General features: G+C 48.8%; 1 protein-coding gene across 5 annotated transcripts in view; it reads left to right on the top strand.

Annotated features, from left to right (window-relative positions):
* Positions 1-356: 356 nt before the first annotated feature.
* svilb (supervillin b) overlaps positions 357-22,070 on the top strand; it is an 84,501-nt gene continuing 62,787 nt past the window's right edge. For 2 of the 5 annotated variants that reach the window (XM_072440623.1, XM_072440621.1), the window contains exons 1-9: positions 357-503; positions 4,346-4,406; positions 5,148-5,239; positions 5,357-5,414; positions 5,940-6,091; positions 7,019-7,320; positions 8,376-9,222; positions 9,445-9,694; positions 10,433-10,507. In XM_072440623.1, coding sequence (XP_072296724.1) covers positions 440-503; positions 4,346-4,406; positions 5,148-5,239; positions 5,357-5,414; positions 5,940-6,091; positions 7,019-7,320; positions 8,376-9,222; positions 9,445-9,694; positions 10,433-10,507 — 1,901 coding nt within the window. In that variant the 5' untranslated portion in view covers positions 357-439. The remainder of the gene's footprint in view (positions 504-4,345; positions 4,407-5,147; positions 5,240-5,356; positions 5,415-5,939; positions 6,092-7,018; positions 7,321-8,375; positions 9,223-9,444; positions 9,695-10,432; positions 10,508-22,070) is intronic. The other 3 variants (XM_072440625.1, XM_072440622.1, XM_072440624.1) reach the window with 3 other exon arrangements.

Here is a 22,070-nt window from a genome sequence, read left to right on the forward strand (position 1 = left end):
AAAATAAACCGCATTTTGAATCCACCTGTCGCTTGTTTATATCGAACGCCATTCACAAAACCTCGATTACCTCTGATATTCTCACGCTGTTGTCGAGCGTTGCGTGCCAACTCGGGCCCCCCCTCCCACCGCCCCCCTGAGCCCCCCCTTGAGCCCCCCGGTGCACTGCCGCCTCTCTGGTCCAATCCTGTCCCTGCGTTTTTATCATGGAGGTTAATTTCTGCCTGTAATCTGATTAGTCCTGAGCCGCTTTAGCTCCTGCTGCACGCCGCGGCGCTCAAACCCCCAGCGCCGAGCGGCTCCATCACCTCCTTCACCTCTTTCACCTCCTTTCTTAACTTTTGGTACTTTTGCCTCCTCTCTTTCTCCCCCCGACTCGCTTTATTTGGATTATTATCGGATTATACAGACGTTTAGTCCCGGTTTAGCAGGTGCGAACATGTTCAGGAACCCGCGCATCGCCGGTCTCCACCTCGGTCACGTGCCAAACGGAGGAGGCCAAGGTAAGACCGGTGCAGAGGTCTCAGCTTTAAGGGGCCCTCTCGGACTTAAGGTGGTCTCGAGTTAACGTGACTTTGGCGTGGATTCCGTTAAAGCGACGCGCGAGTCCGTGTGATCCGAGTAATGCCGTGTGCGTGAGGAGGAGTGTGCGTCTGTGCGGCGGGTGTCGAGCTGAAACCAACAAAATACACCGTTTCAAGTGGAGCGTTTCAGTTTAGCAGTCGTTTGTTGGGATTTGATCTTTTTTATGGTTTTGTGCCGCACTTTGGATTGATTTTTGTATTAAATGTGATGATTGATTGATTCATAATTGATCACAGTTGTGCCTCAAAGCGAGTGATTAATATATTTAATTTAAATATATACAAATTATTCATGTGTTACTATTAGCGTCGTCAAAGTTAGCTAAGAAATGATCATGTTTTTTTTCTTGTTTTCTTGAATTTACATTTTTATTGCGTATCCTGCGTATATTGCGTATTTTCCTTGTATTGTATTTGTTTTGTATTCATTTATTTCGAGCAAGAAGAAAATATATCTGCAAATACAACAACAAAACTAAAATATAAATATCTCACAATATATTTTTGTAATTGTTTTTAAAGGAGACAATCTGCAAACTTTATTGGGCTTTAAACCTCATTATAACTGTTTCCTCATTAGCTCATAATTAGCTAGCCACAAAAAAACAAACAAAAAAAACTTGAAAATCCACGGCTTGTCACTGTGAAGAGGCGGAGCTTAGCAGATTTGAACAGGAAGTCAGTCGTTTTATTAATCTATTAATTTTGTGGTTTATAATTGACAAAATGTAAAACGAGGATCTACTTATGGAAAATGAGTGGTAATCGAGTTTGAAATACTTGATATAGTATTTCAAATAAAGTATACTAAGCCTGAAATGAGACTCTTCTTTTAAATGTTGCTAATTTAAAGTATAAGAAATAATAATAAAGTATAATCTCTGTCAGAAAACCTGCAATTCAAGATTTTTCACAAGATTTTTCACAAGATTTTTCACAAGATTTTTCCGCGCATTTTCAGACGTTTACTGTTGTTTACTTTATTACAATGACTCAGTTACAAGCACCATCGCCGCAGTATTTCACATTGACAGTGTTGGACGAGTACATTTGATAGGAGTTGTTTACACGGATCCTGCGCCGCTCGGTTGCGCGCTGCTGTTGCTAAAGCTGGACGTGTTGTAATGAGTCTAAGTTTGTCCGATATGGAGCGGTGACTTGTTTATTTGCGTGTCCGTCTGCAGCTCTGTTTTGGATACGCGCTCGTGATTTTAAGACAGACGGACAAAGCGGTTCTGAAACTGTGATTTTGGTCCTTCTGACAATGGCGCGTGTGCTGTTTTCTTGGTCTTGGTGAATCTAAAACTTGGCTTAATTTGGTCTTTTCTTGTGTTTTAAAAATCACAGAATTAAACTTGATGTGCCACTCAAAAGCTTCTCGTCGGGGGGACATAGCGGAGGCCTTTGTGCACTTGTTTGAGCGCAGTATTCAAAGTATTACACATATTTTAACACAGAGTATTTCCTCTTGCTTTACTTTGGACCTGGTCTTTTTAGAGAAAACTATCACTTTAACGACACCTTAATTTCACCACATCGACCTGAACTATGTGTTTTTTTGGTACCTTTTTTTTATTAAAAAAAAAGAGAATTGTAATGTTCATCATTTTCAACTCATTAGTTTTTATAAATCGTTCCCATTGCCCAGTATCGTACCGCGCTGGAGCCGCTGTACACCTTTGTTTTTTACACTTTACTTACAAGAAACGCCTTTCAACATTAGACTCGGGACAAAAGTAACACAGTCAACTCTTGAATTCACACATTCGTTTGCGGTCCGACTCATATGGGATTCATGAAGCGCATCTGCAGCGAAACAAACCTAAAAAAAAAACGCTGCGCTACGACGTCTTTTTGGTGATTCTAAAGCGTCAGACGTGGAGACAGCGACAGGAGAAGTGTCACTGCACTTCTCCTGTCGCTTGCCCTCAGGTTCACTCCGACTGAATTTAGCGCGGGCATATTTATAGACGGGACTGTGGGAGGACCTCGGCCTGAGCTCCCGCGGCTCTGTCTGTCTGGAGGAGGAGGCGGTCCGGGGGAGGGGCTTATCTCCGGGGACGACCGGCCCCCGCAGACGTTACAACCACGGTTAATTAGAGGAGATTAATTTAGACGTGAGGGACACATCACTGACCACACGGACGCCTCAGATCGACCGTCGCTTCATGTTGCAGTTCTCCTGAGAGTTCATGTTGAAGTTCTCCTGAGAGTTCATGTTGCACTTCTCCTGAGAGTTCATGTTGATGTTCATGCCGAGTTCATGTTAAAGCTCTCCTGAGAGTTCATGTTGATGTTCTTCTGAGAGTTCATGTTAAAGCTCTCCTGAGAGTTAATGTTGATGTTCTTCTGAGAGTTCATGTTAAAGCTCTCCTGAGAGTTCATGTTGATGTTCTCCTGAGAGTTCATGTTGAAGTTCTCCTGAGAATTCATGTTGATGTTCTCCTGAGAGTTCATGTTGAAGTTCTCCTGAGAGTTCATGTTGAAGTTCTCCTGAGAGTTCATGTTGAAGTTCTCCTGAGAGTTCATGTTGCAGTTCTCCTGAGAGTTCATGTTGAAGTTCTCCTGAGAGTTCATGTTGCAGTTCTCCTGAGAGTTCATGTTGCAGTTCTCCTGAGAATTCATGTTGCAGTTCTCCTGAGAGTTCATGTTGCAGTTCTCCTGAGAGTTCATGTTGATGTTCTCCTGAGAGTTCATGTTGCAGTTCTCCTGTTTTGAGGGTGGAAACACTGTATTAAATCTAATCAGTTAAACAGACGTCCAAATGATTTAATATTTTCAACATGAAGGCAAGGCAAGTTTATTTGTAGAGCACATTTCATACACAAGGCAATTCAAAGTGCTTCACACAGCAGGAAGAAATTACAGAAACAGAAATACAATAAAATTAACTAAATTAAAAATTATCAATCCAACTGATTTTCTAAACTAATAAGTCACTCTATTTCTTCTTCTTCAATTTTAGAACATAAAACCAATTACCTGTTTGTAATTGATGACATCACAGTATGAAATTACACAGAAAACACTGGGCCAAAACTCATCTAATGTCATTTTTAATTTGACAAATAAAATGTATGAGAGCAACTTTATTTTGTTGAATTAATGTTTAAAGAGTCAAAAAAGTTGTTTCTTTATGTAAATTCTGCATAAACTTTGACTGGAATGAGTGTCCCTGCTGTGATGTCACTTCCTGTATGGGTGTCCCTGCTGTGATGTCACTTCCTGTATGGGTGTCCCTGCTGTGATGTCACTTCCTGTATGGGTGTCCCTGCTGTGATGTCACTTCCTGTATGAGTGTCCCTGCTGTGATGTCACTTCCTGTATGAGTGTCCCTGCTGTGATGTCACTTCCTGTATGAGTGTCCCTAGTGTGATGTCACTTCCTGTATGAGTGTCCCTGCTGTGATGTCACTTCCTGTATGAGTGTCCCTGCTGTGATGTCACTTCCTGTATGAGTGTCCCTGCTGTGATGTCACTTCCTGTATGAGTGTCCCTGCTGTGATGTCACTTCCTGTATGAGTGTCCCTGGTGTGATGTCACTTCCTGTCATTTTCTAGAGATGTTTCAACGTTTTCTCCACAAATACCTGCTCGATTGGTGTAAAACTATAATTTATATGTACGACAGGTGCAAATACACAAAATAAAGTTACAATGAGAGAATCATAAAAACCTGAAATACGTCACTTAAAGTAAATAATCAATATTCATATTTTGCACGTATCAACCATGATGACGTTTGTTTTTCCGTTTTGTGCAGGACTCGAACCCAAAGCTCCTAAACTCTGCAGCTCCGCCTCTCTGCCCACGGACGCCTACAGGTGAGAAACGTGATCAGAACGTGATAAAAGCCGTGTTCAAGACGCGTTCAGGCCGCGCTCAGACCACTTTCAGGCCGCGTTGAAGCCACGTTTAAGCCACGTTGAAGCCACGTTCAGGCCGCGTTCAAGCCACGTTCAAGCCGCGTTCAGGCCATGTTCAGGCCACGTTCAAGCTGCGTTCAAGCCGCGTTCAAGCCACGTTCAAGCCGCATTCAAGCCGCGTTCAGGCCGCGTTCAAGCCGCGTTCAGGCCGCGTTGAAGCCGCGTTCAGGCCGCGTTCAAGCCACGTTCAAGCCGCATTCAAGCCGCGTTCAGGCCGCGTTCAAGCCGCGTTCAGGCCGCGTTGAAGCCGCGTTCAGGCCGCGTTCAGGCCGCGTTGAAGCCGCGTTCAGGCCGCGTTGAAGCCGCGTTCAGGCCGCGTTCAGGCCGCGTTGAAGCCGCGTTCAGGCCGCGTTCAGGCCGCGTTCAGGCTGCGTTTCAGTTAAATTCAGCGTTCTAGTTCAATCAGAGCCGCTCTCGCTGACCCAGACTCAAACTGCGCTCTGGCTCCGGCTCCGGCTCCGGCTCCGGCTCCGGCTCCGGCTCCGGCTCCGGCTCTGGCTCTGGCTCCGGCTCCGGCTCCGGCTCCGGCTCCGGCTCTGGCTCTGGCTCCGGCTCGTTAAGTCCAGAGCCACACGCAGCTTTTACCAGGACCGAGCGGCCGGACTCTGCGTCTGACCAATGACCGAACTGTGTGTCCAGTTTTCAGAGTGACCTCTCCCTCACTGAAAGGACCGCGCTGGTCAAGAGTGCGTCCGACACCGATGCCAAACTCCTCTTTGTCCTTCCCAAGGGTGAGATTCTTTTAAGGTCTTTTTGCTTTTATTAGATCGTTTATGACTTCACGTCACGTTGATGTGTCGCGTGTGAAGTGAATGTGTTTGTGCTGAAACGTCTGTCAAATGTTTCAGTTTCAGAGCTGAAGAAACACTTTGAAGACCCTCTGACACAGGAGACAGACATGAACAGGTACGAAGCAGCTGTTTTTAGACTCGCGTTAGCATTAGCATTAGCATTAGCGCTAGTGCTGGGGCAGCAATTGTTCTAGTTGTCGACCAGTCAGACGCTTATTTCTATTGTATATTGAGACTTTTGAAATACAAATCAATCAATCAATCAATAAGCAGACAAGTTTAATTATTCTGATGGAAGGCTTCAAGATAAAGAATATTAAAAAAATATTTTAAAAGTATATTTGTTTCATTTTTTGACATTTTGATTTAATAATGCCACTGTCTTTGTTATTAACGTTTTTTGACACGAGTTTTAAAGTCTGTTTAGTCCAGAAAACGTTTTTATAAGTTATCTGTTCTTTATTATTTACTTCTGTACTTTGTGTTGCAACACTGGAATTTCCCCATTGCGGGACAAATAAAGGCTTATCTTATCTTATAACGATTACGATGATGAAGATACGACTTATTTTCAATAGTATGTGACTTGGTTGTAATTAGTGGATTAATAGTGGCGTGTTAAACGTTTGCGTCCCATCAGGAAGGAGCGGATCGCCCGTCGCCTGGAGGGGATGGAGCCCGACGTCCCCCCGGCCCTGGTGCTTCCCTCGGGGCTGGTGTCCAACCGGATGCTGGAGGAAGACCCCCCCAGATACACCCGAGCCTCGGACCCCTGCGAGCCCTGCGTCATGGGTGAGAACGTCCGAATGTTCAGCCTTACGCCCAGTTTGTCCTAAAAACCCTTAATCCTTTCTCCCGTCAAACCTCCACCTGGTTCTCTTGATCGAGCCGTCACACTCTGGAGAAAGGACGTCCCGACCTGGAGGACATATCCCCCCCACACGGGCAATTAACTATTAATCTATTGTTTTACCGTTTAATCAGGTTAAACTGAGCACGAATCACAAACCGCAAGTGCCAAAGACATTTTACATGACGCATCAGAAGAAAAGCTTTGTCAATTAAAAAAATGAAAGTATAATAGAGAAGAAAAAAAATTATATGTCGCATTTTTGGGGGGAAAGACTAAGAACGGACATTTAAAATAATGATGATGGTGAATAGGTGTACGTATGCTAATGCTAACACCTTCAGCTACATGACGTATGCTAACGCTAACACCTTCAGCTACATGACGTATGCTAACGCTAACACCTTCAGCTACATGACGTATGCTAACGCTAACACCTTCAGCTACATGACGTACGCTAACGCTAACACCTTCAGCTACATGACGTATGCTAACGCTAACACCTTCAGCTACATGACGTATGCTAACGCTAACACCTTCAGCTACATTATCAAAGCATCAGTTTTACCCCAAATCACTAAATCCATTGAATTCTTCTTCCTCTGTGTCACTTCTAAACAACTCCACAAACTCCAGAGGAAGTGCAAATTCTTCTTCTGCGTCGCTTAGAGCCTAGAGCGCCCTCTTGTGGTTGTCAGTGTGAAAATAACGAATAACATCACATATAAGTTGCTCTGGAGTATAAGTGGCACCACAGCCCAAACTATGAACAAAGGTGCAACTTATAGTCCGGAAAATACTGTATTTATCTCCTCTTGTGTTTCTAATCCGGGCTTGTGTGTGTTTTTGTGTGTTTTTGTGCGTTTCAGTGCGGCGCCACAGTCGTGATGAGCTGAAGCTGGGCCCGCCCTCTCACGGTAAAGCGCCCGCTGTCGGAGCGCGGCCCGAGCCCATGATGGTGTACGTGGACCCGGTCACTGTCACCGCCGCCGCGCCCTCCTCCTCCGGGGGGCGCTCCGGAGACCCAAACCTCACCTCCAAGGCTGAACGCATCGCTCGGTACAAGGCCGAGCGGCGCAGGCAGCTCTCGGAGAGGTACGGCATTCTGCTGGACCAGGAGGCGGACGTGGACTACACGCCCAGATACAGGAGGAGGGAGACCGCCGAGCAGGTCTGTGCCCGGTACTTTTGTTTAACTGTGAAGTAGCATCGTTTCCTCCTCAAAAACATAGATTTGTGTTGAGCTTCATTCACGCTTGTTTCTTTAATTCTGGCTTAGGGTTAGGGTCCAGATTTATGGCATCAAAGGTAGCAATCTGTGTCACTTCTAAACAACTCCACAAACACCAGAGGTAGAGGAAGTGCAGATTCTTCTTCTGCGTCGCTCTGAGCCTAGAGCGCCCTCTTGTGGTTGTCAGTGTGAAAATAACAATAGCAATCTGGAGTTCTCGTGCTGTTTTTAGGTCCATAAATCATCTCCAGACTCGTTCTGAGCATTTCTGTCTCAAATAACGTTTCAGTTTCATACATTAGCATGTCAGGGCAAGCTAGCTTGTCATTTGCCAGTAAAGCCTGTACATGGACGTCCTATAAAACATTACTCTTGATATTTTCCTATTGAGCGTCATATTCTGGGTCACACCAGCAACGCTCTGATCTGAGCTGTACTCAAGTAGTTTTTCAGACAAAGAAAACCCTGCCTCCCTTTTGTTTTAAAATCTGGGCAAAACATTCATTGTTGCAGTTTAAATACTTTTACTTAGACTCAAGTATGGAATAATTTCAATAATTTTCATGGTCTTTATTTATAGTGGAAAATAGAGTATAATGTTTCTCTAAATCGTTTACAAATCCTTATGGGGGACACAAATATTTATGTTCCATCACATCAATTATTACACCATGAATTGTTTCTGTTTGTCTAATATTTTGGGCCAATAGTTCGAAATACAAAGAGAACAAGAGGGGGGACCAGGCACAGCCCTGTCGCACCCCTCTCTCCAGAGTCAGTGGGTCATTGCTGCTTTTCATAGAGAATCATATTGAATCTTGTTTCCTTTGCACATGTGTTAAGCTCCGCCCTTTGGCAGTAATGTATAGTTTATTGACGTTTTAACAAACTTTTTTCAAAGTTTAGTTTTTTGTGTTTTGTTTAGAATATTTACTGAGATGTTTGCAGTCTTTGTAGCTTCTTAAAAACTCTTTCAACGTTTGTCCTTGTCTCAGGCTGCACCATCCAGAAGAGAGAGGCCTGAGGGGGAGGAGCCAAACGCCCCGTATCGCTCTGGAGTGGGCAGGGTTTACATGAGGAACCAGCCTGACCCCCACGCTGCCCCCTCAGCCGCCCCGCCCCACTCGACCACACGGTCCCACGCAACCACACATGCCCCGCCCCACACGCACGCCCCGCCCAATACACACGCCCCGCCCCACACGCACGCCCCGCCCAATACACACGCCCCGCCCCACACAACCACACATGCCCCGCCCCACACGCACGCTCCGCCCCACGTCACCCCGCACACCTCATCCCACACACACGCAACACCCCACACCTACGCCCCGCCCAATTCACACGCCCCGCCCCACACCACCACACATGCTCCGCCCTACGCACAGGCCCCGCCCCACACGCACGGCTCGTCCTACACACATGCCCCGCCCCACACCACCACACACATTCCGCCCCACACACCCACCCAAGCCCACGCACACGCCCCGCCCCACACAACCTCACACGCCCCGCCCCATACAACCTCACACGCCCCGCTCCACACAACCTCACACGCCCCGCCCCATACAACCTCACACGCCCCGCCCCACACAACCTCACACGCCCCGCCCCATACAACCTCACACGCCCCGCTCCACACAACCTCACACGCCCCGCCCCACACAACCTCACACGCCCCGCCCCACACAACCTCACACGCCCCGCCCCACACAACCTCACACGCCCCGCCCCACACAACCTCACACGCCCCGCCCCACGTCACAACAGCCCCAAATCAGGAGCGCGGCAGCCGGTTTTCAGAGCGCGAGCGAGCCATGAACCAAGAGAACTACCGCAGAGGTGGGACTTAGCATAGAAAGTCTAAAAGTACACATTTATTCCCCGTTCCAAACAAATGTGATGGTTTCCTGTGTCATTTTGATGTAATCCCGGCTTGTTACGATATACGACAAAATTATATATTGTCCCAGCCCTACAATCTTATCTCGGATGTGCTTTATTTTCAAGATGGTGCAATAATGACTAATATAACATCACATTCTACACCTTTGACATCTCCAGGTGGGACACACGACCACACCGCCGTCGCCCCCAGGAGCAGGACCCAGGAAGTGCACCCCGGTCACCACCAGGATGCGCCACACAGAGAGACGAGCGCCTCCTCCTCGTCGGGCCGGGACTACAGTATGGCGGCCGTGCCCAGCTCGCCGCGCACAGCTCGCCGGGCGTCACTGCCGTCTGCGCGGTACGGCATTTCACCCGGAGATCTGTTTATCGAGCAGCAAGCCCAGAGTATACTCAACAGGCAGGGGTGAGTCGTGGCATGGATTCAATGAGACTATGGGCCTTAGAGGGACAAATCGAACGAATAAATGTCCAGTGCATGAGCTTTAACATGACACCACAGCAGTGAGTGTGTGAGAAGCACATGGTTCACTGTGGTAAGAGGATAATGTCCACCAGGCAGTTTGAACACTAACCTACCACTCACTTAACATGTCGAGTATCTTCATATGTAATGTCTTTATGGGTTATTTAGTTAAAATTCAACCCAATAGAAAAGAAGAGACTAGGGCCACATGAAAACTATATTATTGTCATATTTTAATGTATGTTCAGTTTAGGGCTGCAACAATTGATCAACTAAACGTAACTAGTCAACTACAAAAAAGCTATACTCTAAAGACCCTTTTTATTAAAAACAAAAGACAGAAACATTATTAAATCAAAATGTCAAAAACGATAAACAACACTTTATTGTTAATGTTCTTCAGTCACCAGATTCCAAGATGTATTGGTTTGACAATGTATTTTAAAAAGTCTGTAGAAAATAGAAATAATAGTTTAGTTTTTCGACTACCACTAGCCTACTAGCCCTAATCAAACTTGGCACGGACTAAACCAGGAGCAGAGCGAGGCTAAATGTGGATGAAACATATAACTTATTATTATCATCACTGTATTATTACTTTGAAGATAACCTCTTACCATATGAACTAGACTAGACCAAGTATAACCAACATGTCTGACATGTGACTGCTGTCCGTAGCTTGGGCGCCTTTTCAAAGAGTGACTGGTCCCTCACAGACTCAGGGGCCGAGTCCGTCCACACGTGGCCCGCGAGGTACTGAGATTAGTTCTGCTGTGATCCTTAGACCCTCCTTAGACCCTCCTTAGACCCTCCATATGCCCTCCTTAGACCCTCCATACACCCTCCATACACCCTCCTTAGACCCTACTTAGACCCTACTTAGACCCTCTATAGACCCTCCTTTGACCCTCCATATGGCCTCAATAGACCCTCCATAGACCCTCCATAGACCCTCCATAGACCCTCCTTTGACCCTCCTTAGACCCTACTTAGACCCTCCTTTGATCCTCCTTTGACCCTCCTTAGACCCTACTTAGACCCTACTTAGACCCTCCATAGACCCTCCATAGACCCTCCATAGACCCTCCATAGACCCGGCTAGTGTCTTCATTGTTCTACATCCCAACTCACATCTTCGTCTCTTGACTGTTGCTATAACATTCTACTTTTGATTTGCAGTTTCAGTTTTTAGTAAAGGATGTTGTAGACTTTAGCTTCTAACTCTTCACGTACTTTAACGATCATCGTCTCAGTATTTTCCTTTTTGTCCTCTTTGAAGTGACTCTCCATCCAGGGTTGTCCTTGGTATCAACCCTACAGAGTTAGGGTTCCTTCTCTTTCACCTGCTGTCTCTCCTTCTCTTTCACCTGCTGTCTCTCCTTCTCTTTCACCTGCTGTCTCTCCTTCTCTTTCACCTGCTGTCTCTCCTTCTCTTTCGCCTCCTGTCTCTCCTTCTCTTTCACCTGCTGTCTCTCCTTCTTTTTCGCCTCCTGTCTCTCCTTCTCTTTCACCTGCTGTCTCTCCTTCTCTTTCACCTGCTGTCTCTCCTTCTCTTTCACCTCCTGTCTCTCCTTCTCTTTCGCCTCCTGTCTCTCCTTCTCTTTCACCTCCTGTCTCTCCTTCTCTTTCACCTCCTGTCTCTCCTTCTCTTTCACCTCCTGTCTCTCCTTCTCTTTCACCTGCTGTCTCTCCTTCTCTTTCACCTCCTGTCTCTCCTTCTCTTTCACCTCCTGTCTCTCCTTCTCTTTCGCCTGCTGTCTCTCCTTCTTTTTCGCCTGCTGTCTCTCCTTCTCTTTCACCTCCTGTCTCTCCTTCTCTTTCACCTGCTGTCTCTCCTTCTCTTTCGCCTGCTGTCTCTCCTTCTCTTTCACCTCCTGTCTCTCCTTCTCTTTCGCCTCCTGTCTCTCCTTCTCTTTCACCTGCTGTCTCTCCTTCTCTTTCGCCTGCTGTCTCTCCTTCTCTTTCGCCTCCTGTCTCTCCTTCTCTTTCACCTGCTGTCTCTCCTTCTCTTTCACCTCCTGTCTCTCCTTCTCTTTCGCCTCCTGTCTCTCCTTCTCTTTCACCTCCTGTCTCTCCTTCTCTTTCGCCTCCTGTCTCTCCTTCTCTTTCGCCTCCTGTCTCTCCTTCTCTTTCGCCTGCTGTCTCTCCTTCTTTTTTGCCTCCTGTCTCTCCTTCTCTTTCACCTCCTGTCTCTCCTTCTCTTTCGCCTCCTGTCTCTCCTTCTCTTTCACCTCCTGTCTCTCCTTCTCTTTCACCTGCTGTCTCTCCTTCTCTTTCGCCTGCTGTCTCTCCTTCTCTTTCACCTCCTGTCTCTCCTTCTCTTTCACCTCCTGTCTCTCCTTCTCTTTCACCTGCTGTCTCTCCTTCTCGTTCACCTCCTGTCTCTCCTTCTCTTTCACCTGCTGTCTCTCCTTCTCTTTCGCCTGCTGTCTCTCCTTCTCTTTCACCTCCTGTCTCTCCTTCTCTTTCACCTGCTGTCTCTCCTTCTCTTTCACCTGCTGTCTCTCCTTCTCTTTCGCCTCCTGTCTCTCCTTCTCTTTCGCCTCCTGTCTCTCCTTCTCTTTCGCCTCCTGTCTCTCCTTCTCTTTCACCTCCTGTCTCTCCTTCTCTTTCACCTGCTGTCTCTCCTTCTCGTTCACCTCCTGTCTCTCCTTCTCTTTCACCTCCTGTCTCTCCTTCTCTTTCACCTGCTGTCTCTCCTTCTCTTTCACCTGCTGTCTCTCCTTCTCTTTCGCCTGCTGTCTCTCCTTCTCTTTCACCTCCTGTCTCTCCTTCTCTTTCGCCTCCTGTCTCTCCTTCTCTTTCACCTCCTGTCTCTCCTTCTCTTTCACCTGCTGTCTCTCCTTCTCGTTCACCTCCTGTCTCTCCTTCTCGTTCACCTCCTGTCTCTCCTTCTCTTTCACCTCCTGTCTCTCCTTCTCTTTCACCTGCTGTCTCTCCTTCTCTTTCACCTGCTGTCTCTCCTTCTCTTTCGCCTGCTGTCTCTCCTTCTCTTTCACCTCCTGTCTCTCCTTCTCTTTCGCCTCCTGTCTCTCCTTCTCTTTCACCTCCTGTCTCTCCTTCTCTTTCACCTGCTGTCTCTCCTTCTCTTTCACCTGCTGTCTCTCCTTCTCTTTCGCCTGCTGTCTCTCCTTCTCTTTCACCTCCTGTCTCTCCTTCTCTTTCGCCTCCTGTCTCTCCTTCTCTTTCACCTGCTGTCTCTCCTTCTCTTTCGCCTGCTGTCTCTCCTTCTCTTTCGCCTCCTGTCTCTCCTTTTCTTTCACCTCCTGTCTCTCCTTCTCTTTCACCTGCTGTCTCTCCTTCTCTTTCACCTCCTGTCTCTCCTTCTCTTTCGCCTGCTGTCTCTCCTTCTTTTTCGCCTCCTGTCTCTCCTTCTCTTTCACCTCCTGTCTCTCCTTCTCTTTCGCCTGCTGTCTCTCCTTCTCTTTCACCTCCTGTCTCTCCTTCTCTTTCACCTGCTGTCTCTCCTTCTCGTTCACCTCCTGTCTCTCCTTCTCGTTCACCTCCTGTCTCTCCTTCTCTTTCACCTCCTGTCTCTCCTTCTCTTTCACCTGCTGTCTCTCCTTCTCTTTCACCTGCTGTCTCTCCTTCTCTTTCGCCTGCTGTCTCTCCTTCTCTTTCACCTCCTGTCTCTCCTTCTCTTTCGCCTCCTGTCTCTCCTTCTCTTTCACCTCCTGTCTCTCCTTCTCTTTCACCTGCTGTCTCTCCTTCTCTTTCACCTGCTGTCTCTCCTTCTCTTTCGCCTGCTGTCTCTCCTTCTCTTTCACCTCCTGTCTCTCCTTCTCTTTCGCCTCCTGTCTCTCCTTCTCTTTCACCTGCTGTCTCTCCTTCTCTTTCGCCTGCTGTCTCTCCTTCTCTTTCGCCTCCTGTCTCTCCTTTTCTTTCACCTCCTGTCTCTCCTTCTCTTTCACCTGCTGTCTCTCCTTCTCTTTCACCTCCTGTCTCTCCTTCTCTTTCGCCTGCTGTCTCTCCTTCTTTTTCGCCTCCTGTCTCTCCTTCTCTTTCACCTCCTGTCTCTCCTTCTCTTTCGCCTGCTGTCTCTCCTTCTCTTTCACCTCCTGTCTCTCCTTCTCTTTCACCTGCTGTCTCTCCTTCTTTTTCGCCTCCTGTCTCTCCTTCTCTTTCACCTCCTGTCTCTCCTTCTCTTTCGCCTGCTGTCTCTCCTTCTCTTTCGCCTCCTGTCTCTCCTTCTCTTTCGCCTCCTGTCTCTCCTTCTCTTTCGCCTCCTGTCTCTCCTTCTCTTTCACCTGCTGTCTCTCCTTCTCTTTCGCCTGCTGTCTCTCCTTCTCTTTCACCTCCTGTCTCTCCTTCTCTTTCACCTCCTGTCTCTCCTTCTCGTTCACCTCCTGTCTCTCCTTCTCTTTCACCTCCTGTCTCTCCTTCTCTTTCACCTGCTGTCTCTCCTTCTCTTTCACCTGCTGTCTCTCCTTCTCTTTCGCCTGCTGTCTCTCCTTCTCTTTCACCTCCTGTCTCTCCTTCTCTTTCACCTCCTGTCTCTCCTTCTCTTTCACCTCCTGTCTCTCCTTCTCTTTCACCTGCTGTCTCTCCTTCTCTTTCGCCTGCTGTCTCTCCTTCTCTTTCACCTGCTGTCTCTCCTTCTCTTTCACCTGCTGTCTCTCCTTCTCTTTCACCTGCTGTCTCTCCTTCTCTTTCGCCTCCTGTCTCTCCTTCTCTTTCGCCTCCTGTCTCTCCTTCTCTTTCGCCTCCTGTCTCTCCTTCTCTTTCACCTGCTGTCTCTCCTTCTCTTTCACCTGCTGTCTCTCCTTCTCTTTCACCTGCTGTCTCTCCTTCTCTTTCGCCTCCTGTCTCTCCTTCTCTTTCACCTGCTGTCTCTCCTTCTCTTTCGCCTGCTGTCTCTCCTTCTCTTTCGCCTACTGTCTCTCCTTCTCTTTCACCTCCTGTCTCTCCTTCTCTTTCACCTGCTGTCTCTCCTTCTCTTTCGCCTCCTGTCTCTCCTTCTCTTTCACCTGCTGTCTCTCCTTCTCTTTCACCTCCTGTCTCTCCTTCTCTTTCGCCTGCTGTCTCCCCTTCTCTTTCACCTGCTGTCTCTCCTTCTTTTTCGCCTCCTGTCTCTCCTTCTCTTTCACCTCCTGTCTCTCCTTCTCTTTCACCTGCTGTCTCTCCTTCTTTTTCGCCTCCTGTCTCTCCTTCTCTTTCACCTCCTGTCTCTCCTTCTCTTTCACCTCCTGTCTCTCTTTCTCTTTCGCCTGCTGTCTCTCCTTCTCTTTCGCCTGCTGTCTCTCCTTCTCTTTCGCCTGCTGTCTCTCCTTCTCTTTCGCCTCCTGTCTCTCCTTCTCTTTCGCCTCCTGTCTCTCCTTCTCTTTCACCTCCTGTCTCTCCTTCTCTTTCACCTGCTGTCTCTCCTTCTCTTTCGCCTGCTGTCTCTCCTTCTCTTTCACCTCCTGTCTCTCCTTCTCTTTCACCTCCTGTCTCTCCTTCTCGTTCACCTCCTGTCTCTCCTTCTCTTTCACCTCCTGTCTCTCCTTCTCTTTCACCTGCTGTCTCTCCTTCTCTTTCACCTGCTGTCTCTCCTTCTCTTTCGCCTGCTGTCTCTCCTTCTCTTTCACCTCCTGTCTCTCCTTCTCTTTCACCTCCTGTCTCTCCTTCTCTTTCACCTCCTGTCTCTCCTTCTCTTTCACCTGCTGTCTCTCCTTCTCTTTCGCCTGCTGTCTCTCCTTCTCTTTCACCTGCTGTCTCTCCTTCTCTTTCGCCTGCTGTCTCTCCTTCTCTTTCGCCTGCTGTCTCTCCTTCTCTTTCGCCTCCTGTCTCTCCTTCTCTTTCGCCTCCTGTCTCTCCTTCTCTTTCACCTCCTGTCTCTCCTTCTCTTTCACCTGCTGTCTCTCCTTCTCTTTCGCCTGCTGTCTCTCCTTCTCTTTCACCTCCTGTCTCTCCTTCTCTTTCACCTCCTGTCTCTCCTTCTCGTTCACCTCCTGTCTCTCCTTCTCTTTCACCTCCTGTCTCTCCTTCTCTTTCACCTGCTGTCTCTCCTTCTCTTTCACCTGCTGTCTCTCCTTCTCTTTCGCCTGCTGTCTCTCCTTCTCTTTCACCTCCTGTCTCTCCTTCTCTTTCACCTCCTGTCTCTCCTTCTCTTTCACCTCCTGTCTCTCCTTCTCTTTCACCTGCTGTCTCTCCTTCTCTTTCGCCTGCTGTCTCTCCTTCTCTTTCACCTGCTGTCTCTCCTTCTCTTTCACCTGCTGTCTCTCCTTCTCTTTCACCTGCTGTCTCTCCTTCTCTTTCGCCTCCTGTCTCTCCTTCTCTTTCACCTCCTGTCTCTCCTTCTCTTTCACCTGCTGTCTCTCCTTCTCTTTCACCTGCTGTCTCTCCTTCTCTTTCACCTGCTGTCTCTCCTTCTCTTTCGCCTCCTGTCTCTCCTTCTCTTTCACCTGCTGTCTCTCCTTCTCTTTCGCCTGCTGTCTCTCCTTCTCTTTCGCCTCCTGTCTCTCCTTCTCTTTCACCTCCTGTCTCTCCTTCTCTTTCACCTGCTGTCTCTCCTTCTCTTTCGCCTCCTGTCTCTCCTTCTCTTTCACCTGCTGTCTCTCCTTCTCTTTCACCTCCTGTCTCTCCTTCTCTTTCGCCTGCTGTCTCTCCTTCTCTTTCACCTGCTGTCTCTCCTTCTTTTTCGCCTGCTGTCTCTCCTTCTCTTTCACCTCCTGTCTCTCCTTCTCTTTCACCTGCTGTCTCTCCTTCTTTTTCGCCTCCTGTCTCTCCTTCTCTTTCACCTCCTGTCTCTCCTTCTCTTTCACCTCCTGTCTCTCCTTCTCTTTCGCCTGCTGTCTCTCCTTCTCTTTCGCCTGCTGTCTCTCCTTCTCTTTCACCTCCTGTCTCTCCTTCTCTTTCGCCTGCTGTCTCTCCTTCTCTTTCGCCTCCTGTCTCTCCTTCTCTTTCACCTCCTGTCTCTCCTTCTCTTTCACCTCCTGTCTCTTTCACCTCCTGTCTCTCCTTCTCTTTCGCCTGCTGTCTCTCCTTCTCTTTCACCTCCTGTCTCTCCTTCTCTTTCGCCTGCTGTCTCTCCTTCTCTTTCACCTCCTGTCTCTCCTTCTCTTTCGCCTCCTGCCTCTCCTTCTCTTTCACCTCCTGTCTCTCCTTCTCTTTTACCTGCTGTCTCTCCTTCTCTTTCACCTCCTGTCTCTCCTTCTCTTTCACCTCCTGTCTCTCCTTCTCTTTCGCCTGCTGTCTCTCCTTCTCTTTCACCTCCTGTCTCTCCTTCTCTTTCGCCTGCTGTCTCTCCTTCTCTTTCACCTCCTGTCTCTCCTTCTCTTTCGCCTCCTGCCTCTCCTTCTCTTTCACCTCCTGTCTCTCCTTCTCTTTCACCTGCTGTCTCTCCTTCTCTTTTACCTCCTGTCTCTCCTTCTCTTTCACCTGCTGTCTCTCCTTCTCTTTCGCCTGCTGTCTCTCCTTCTCTTTTACCTCCTGTCTCTCCTTCTCTTTCACCTGCTGTCTCTCCTTCTCTTTTACCTCCTGTCTCTCCTTCTCTTTCGCCTCCTGTCTCTCCTTCTCTTTCACCTCCTGTCTCTCCTTCTCTTTCACCTGCTGTCTCTCCTTCTCTTTCACCTGCTGTCTCTCCTTCTCTTTCGCCTGCTGTCTCTCCTTCTCTTTCACCTCCTGTCTCTCCTTCTCTTTCGCCTCCTGTCTCTCCTTCTCTTTCGCCTGCTGTCTCTCCTTCTTTTTCGCCTCCTGTCTCTCCTTCTCTTTCACCTCCTGTCTCTCCTTCTCTTTCGCCTGCTGTCTCTCCTTCTCTTTCGCCTCCTGTCTCTCCTTCTCTTTCACCTCCTGTCTCTCCTTCTCTTTCACCTCCTGTCTCTCCTTCTCTTTCACCTGCTGTCTCTCCTTCTCTTTCACCTCCTGTCTCTCCTTCTCTTTCACCTGCTGTCTCTCCTTCTCTTTCACCTGCTGTCTCTCCTTCTCTTTCGCCTGCTGTCTCTCCTTCTCTTTCGCCTCCTGTCTCTCCTTCTCTTTCACCTCCTGTCTCTCCTTCTCTTTCACCTCCTGTCGCTCCTTCTCTTTCGCCTGCTGTCTCTCCTTCTTTTTCGCCTGCTGTCTCTCCTTCTCTTTCACCTCCTGTCTCTCCTTCTCTTTCACCTGCTGTCTCTCCTTCTCTTTCACCTCCTGTCTCTCCTTCTCTTTTACCTCCTGTCTCTCCTTCTCGTTCACCTCCTGTCTCTCCTTCTCGTTCACCTCCTGTCTCTCCTTCTCTTTCACCTCCTGTCTCTCCTTCTCTTTCACCTGCTGTCTCTCCTTCTCTTTCACCTGCTGTCTCTCCTTCTCTTTCGCCTGCTGTCTCTCCTTCTCTTTCACCTCCTGTCTCTCCTTCTCTTTCGCCTCCTGTCTCTCCTTCTCTTTCACCTCCTGTCTCTCCTTCTCTTTCACCTGCTGTCTCTCCTTCTCTTTCACCTGCTGTCTCTCCTTCTCTTTCGCCTGCTGTCTCTCCTTCTCTTTCACCTCCTGTCTCTCCTTCTCTTTCACCTGCTGTCTCTCCTTCTCTTTCACCTCCTGTCTCTCCTTCTCTTTCGCCTGCTGTCTCTCCTTCTTTTTCGCCTCCTGTCTCTCCTTCTCTTTCACCTCCTGTCTCTCCTTCTCTTTCGCCTGCTGTCTCTCCTTCTCTTTCACCTCCTGTCTCTCCTTCTCTTTCACCTGCTGTCTCTCCTTCTTTTTCGCCTCCTGTCTCTCCTTCTCTTTCACCTCCTGTCTCTCCTTCTCTTTCGCCTGCTGTCTCTCCTTCTCTTTCGCCTCCTGTCTCTCCTTCTCTTTCGCCTCCTGTCTCTCCTTCTCTTTCACCTCCTGTCTCTCCTTCTCTTTCACCTGCTGTCTCTCCCTCTCTTTCGCCTGCTGTCTCTCCTTCTCTTTCACCTCCTGTCTCTCCTTCTCTTTCACCTCCTGTCTCTCCTTCTCGTTCACCTCCTGTCTCTCCTTCTCTTTCACCTCCTGTCTCTCCTTCTCTTTCACCTGCTGTCTCTCCTTCTCTTTCACCTGCTGTCTCTCCTTCTCTTTCGCCTGCTGTCTCTCCTTCTCTTTCACCTCCTGTCTCTCCTTCTCTTTCACCTCCTGTCTCTCCTTCTCTTTCACCTCCTGTCTCTCCTTCTCTTTCACCTGCTGTCTCTCCTTCTCTTTCACCTGCTGTCTCTCCTTCTCTTTCGCCTGCTGTCTCTCCTTCTCTTTCACCTCCTGTCTCTCCTTCTCTTTCGCCTCCTGTCTCTCCTTCTCTTTCGCCTGCTGTCTCTCCTTCTTTTTCGCCTCCTGTCTCTCCTTCTCTTTCACCTCCTGTCTCTCCTTCTCTTTCGCCTGCTGTCTCTCCTTCTCTTTCGCCTCCTGTCTCTCCTTCTCTTTCACCTCCTGTCTCTCCTTCTCTTTCACCTCCTGTCTCTCCTTCTCTTTCACCTGCTGTCTCTCCTTCTCTTTCACCTCCTGTCTCTCCTTCTCTTTCACCTGCTGTCTCTCCTTCTCTTTCACCTGCTGTCTCTCCTTCTCTTTCGCCTGCTGTCTCTCCTTCTCTTTCACCTCCTGTCTCTCCTTCTCTTTCGCCTCCTGTCTCTCCTTCTCTTTCACCTCCTGTCTCTCCTTCTCTTTCACCTCCTGTCGCTCCTTCTCTTTCGCCTGCTGTCTCTCCTTCTTTTTCGCCTGCTGTCTCTCCTTCTCTTTCACCTCCTGTCTCTCCTTCTCTTTCACCTGCTGTCTCTCCTTCTCTTTCACCTCCTGTCTCTCCTTCTCTTTTACCTCCTGTCTCTCCTTCTCGTTCACCTCCTGTCTCTCCTTCTCGTTCACCTCCTGTCTCTCCTTCTCTTTCACCTCCTGTCTCTCCTTCTCTTTCACCTGCTGTCTCTCCTTCTCTTTCACCTGCTGTCTCTCCTTCTCTTTCGCCTGCTGTCTCTCCTTCTCTTTCACCTCCTGTCTCTCCTTCTCTTTCGCCTCCTGTCTCTCCTTCTCTTTCACCTCCTGTCTCTCCTTCTCTTTCACCTGCTGTCTCTCCTTCTCTTTCACCTGCTGTCTCTCCTTCTCTTTCGCCTGCTGTCTCTCCTTCTCTTTCGCCTGCTGTCTCTCCTTCTCTTTCACCTCCTGTCTCTCCTTCTCTTTCACCTGCTGTCTCTCCTTCTCTTTCACCTCCTGTCTCTCCTTCTCTTTCGCCTGCTGTCTCTCCTTCTTTTTCGCCTCCTGTCTCTCCTTCTCTTTCGCCTCCTGTCTCTCCTTCTCTTTCGCCTGCTGTCTCTCCTTCTCTTTCACCTCCTGTCTCTCCTTCTCTTTCACCTGCTGTCTCTCCTTCTTTTTCGCCTCCTGTCTCTCCTTCTCTTTCACCTCCTGTCTCTCCTTCTCTTTCGCCTGCTGTCTCTCCTTCTCTTTCGCCTCCTGTCTCTCCTTCTCTTTCGCCTCCTGTCTCTCCTTCTCTTTCGCCTCCTGTCTCTCCTTCTCTTTCACCTGCTGTCTCTCCCTCTCTTTCGCCTGCTGTCTCTCCTTCTCTTTCACCTCCTGTCTCTCCTTCTCTTTCACCTCCTGTCTCTCCTTCTCGTTCACCTCCTGTCTCTCCTTCTCTTTCACCTCCTGTCTCTCCTTCTCTTTCACCTGCTGTCTCTCCTTCTCTTTCGCCTGCTGTCTCTCCTTCTCTTTCGCCTGCTGTCTCTCCTTCTCTTTCACCTCCTGTCTCTCCTTCTCTTTCACCTCCTGTCTCTCCTTCTCTTTCACCTCCTGTCTCTCCTTCTCTTTCACCTGCTGTCTCTCCTTCTCTTTCGCCTGCTGTCTCTCCTTCTCTTTCACCTGCTGTCTCTCCTTCTCTTTCATCTGCTGTCTCTCCTTCTCTTTCACCTGCTGTCTCTCCTTCTCTTTCACCTGCTGTCTCTCCTTCTCTTTCACCTCCTGTCTCTCCTTCTCTTTCGCCTCCTGTCTCTCCTTCTCTTTCGCCTCCTGTCTCTCCTTCTCTTTCACCTCCTGTCTCTCCTTCTCTTTCGCCTGCTGTCTCTCCTTCTCTTTCGCCTGCTGTCTCTCCTTCTCTTTCGCCTGCTGTCTCTCCTTCTCTTTCGCCTCCTGTCTCTCCTTCTCTTTCGCCTGCTGTCTCTCCTTCTCTTTCGCCTGCTGTCTCTCCTTCTCTTTCGCCTCCTGTCTCTCCTTCTCTTTCACCTCCTGTCTCTCCTTCTCTTTCACCTGCTGTCTCTCCTTCTCTTTCGCCTCCTGTCTCTCCTTCTCTTTCACCTGCTGTCTCCCCTTCTCTTTCGCCTGCTGTCTCTCCTTCTCTTTCACCTGCTGTCTCTCCTTCTTTTTCGCCTCCTGTCTCTCCTTCTCTTTCACCTCCTGTCTCTCCTTCTCTTTCGCCTGCTGTCTCTTCTTCTTTTTCGCCTCCTGTCTCTCCTTCTCTTTCACCTCCTGTCTCTCCTTCTCTTTCGCCTCCTGTCTCTCCTTCTCTTTCGCCTGCTGTCTCTCCTTCTCTTTCGCCTCCTGTCTCTCCTTCTCTTTCACCTCCTGTCTCTCCTTCTCTTTCGCCTCCTGTCTCTCCTTCTCTTTCACCTCCTGTCTCTCCTTCTCTTTCGCCTCCTGTCTATCCTTCTCTTTCGCCTCCTGTCTCTCCTTCTCTTTCACCTCCTGTCTCTCCTTCTCTTTCACCTGCTGTCTCTCCTTCTCTTTCACCTCCTGTCTCTCCTTCTCTTTCACCTGCTGTCTCTCCTTCTCTTTCGCCTGCTGTCTCTCCTTCTCTTTCGCCTCCTGTCTCTCCTTCTCTTTCACCTCCTGTCTCTCCTTCTCTTTCACCTGCTGTCTCTCCTTCTCTTTCGCCTCCTGTCTCTCCTTCTCTTTCGCCTGCTGTCTCTCCTTCTCTTTCACCTCCTGTCTCTCCTTCTCTTTCGCCTGCTGTCTCTCCTTCTTTTTCGCCTCCTGTCTCTCCTTCTCTTTCACCTCCTGTCTCTCCTTCTCTTTCGCCTGCTGTCTCTCCTTCTCTTTCGCCTCCTGTCTCTCCTTCTCTTTCACCTCCTGTCTCTCCTTCTCTTTCACCTCCTGTCTCTCCTTCTCTTTCGCCTGCTGTCTCTCCTTCTCTTTCACCTCCTGTCTCTCCTTCTCTTTCGCCTGCTGTCTCTCCTTCTCTCTCACCTCCTGTCTCTCCTTCTCTTTCGCCTCCTGCCTCTCCTTCTCTTTCACCTCCTGTCTCTCCTTCTCTTTCACCTGCTGTCTCTCCTTCTCTTTTACCTCCTGTCTCTCCTTCTCTTTCACCTGCTGTCTCTCCTTCTCTTTCACCTGCTGTCTCTCCTTCTCTTTTACCTCCTGTCTCTCCTTCTCTTTCACCTGCTGTCTCTCCTTCTCTTTCGCCTGCTGTCTCTCCTTCTCTTTTACCTCCTGTCTCTCC

The sequence above is a fragment of the Eucyclogobius newberryi genome, unplaced genomic scaffold, assembly GCF_026437365.1.
Source record: "Eucyclogobius newberryi isolate DKJ021-1_F unplaced genomic scaffold, fEucNew1.0.hap1 SCAF_12, whole genome shotgun sequence".
Taxonomy (NCBI): Eukaryota; Metazoa; Chordata; class Actinopteri; order Gobiiformes; family Gobiidae; genus Eucyclogobius; species Eucyclogobius newberryi.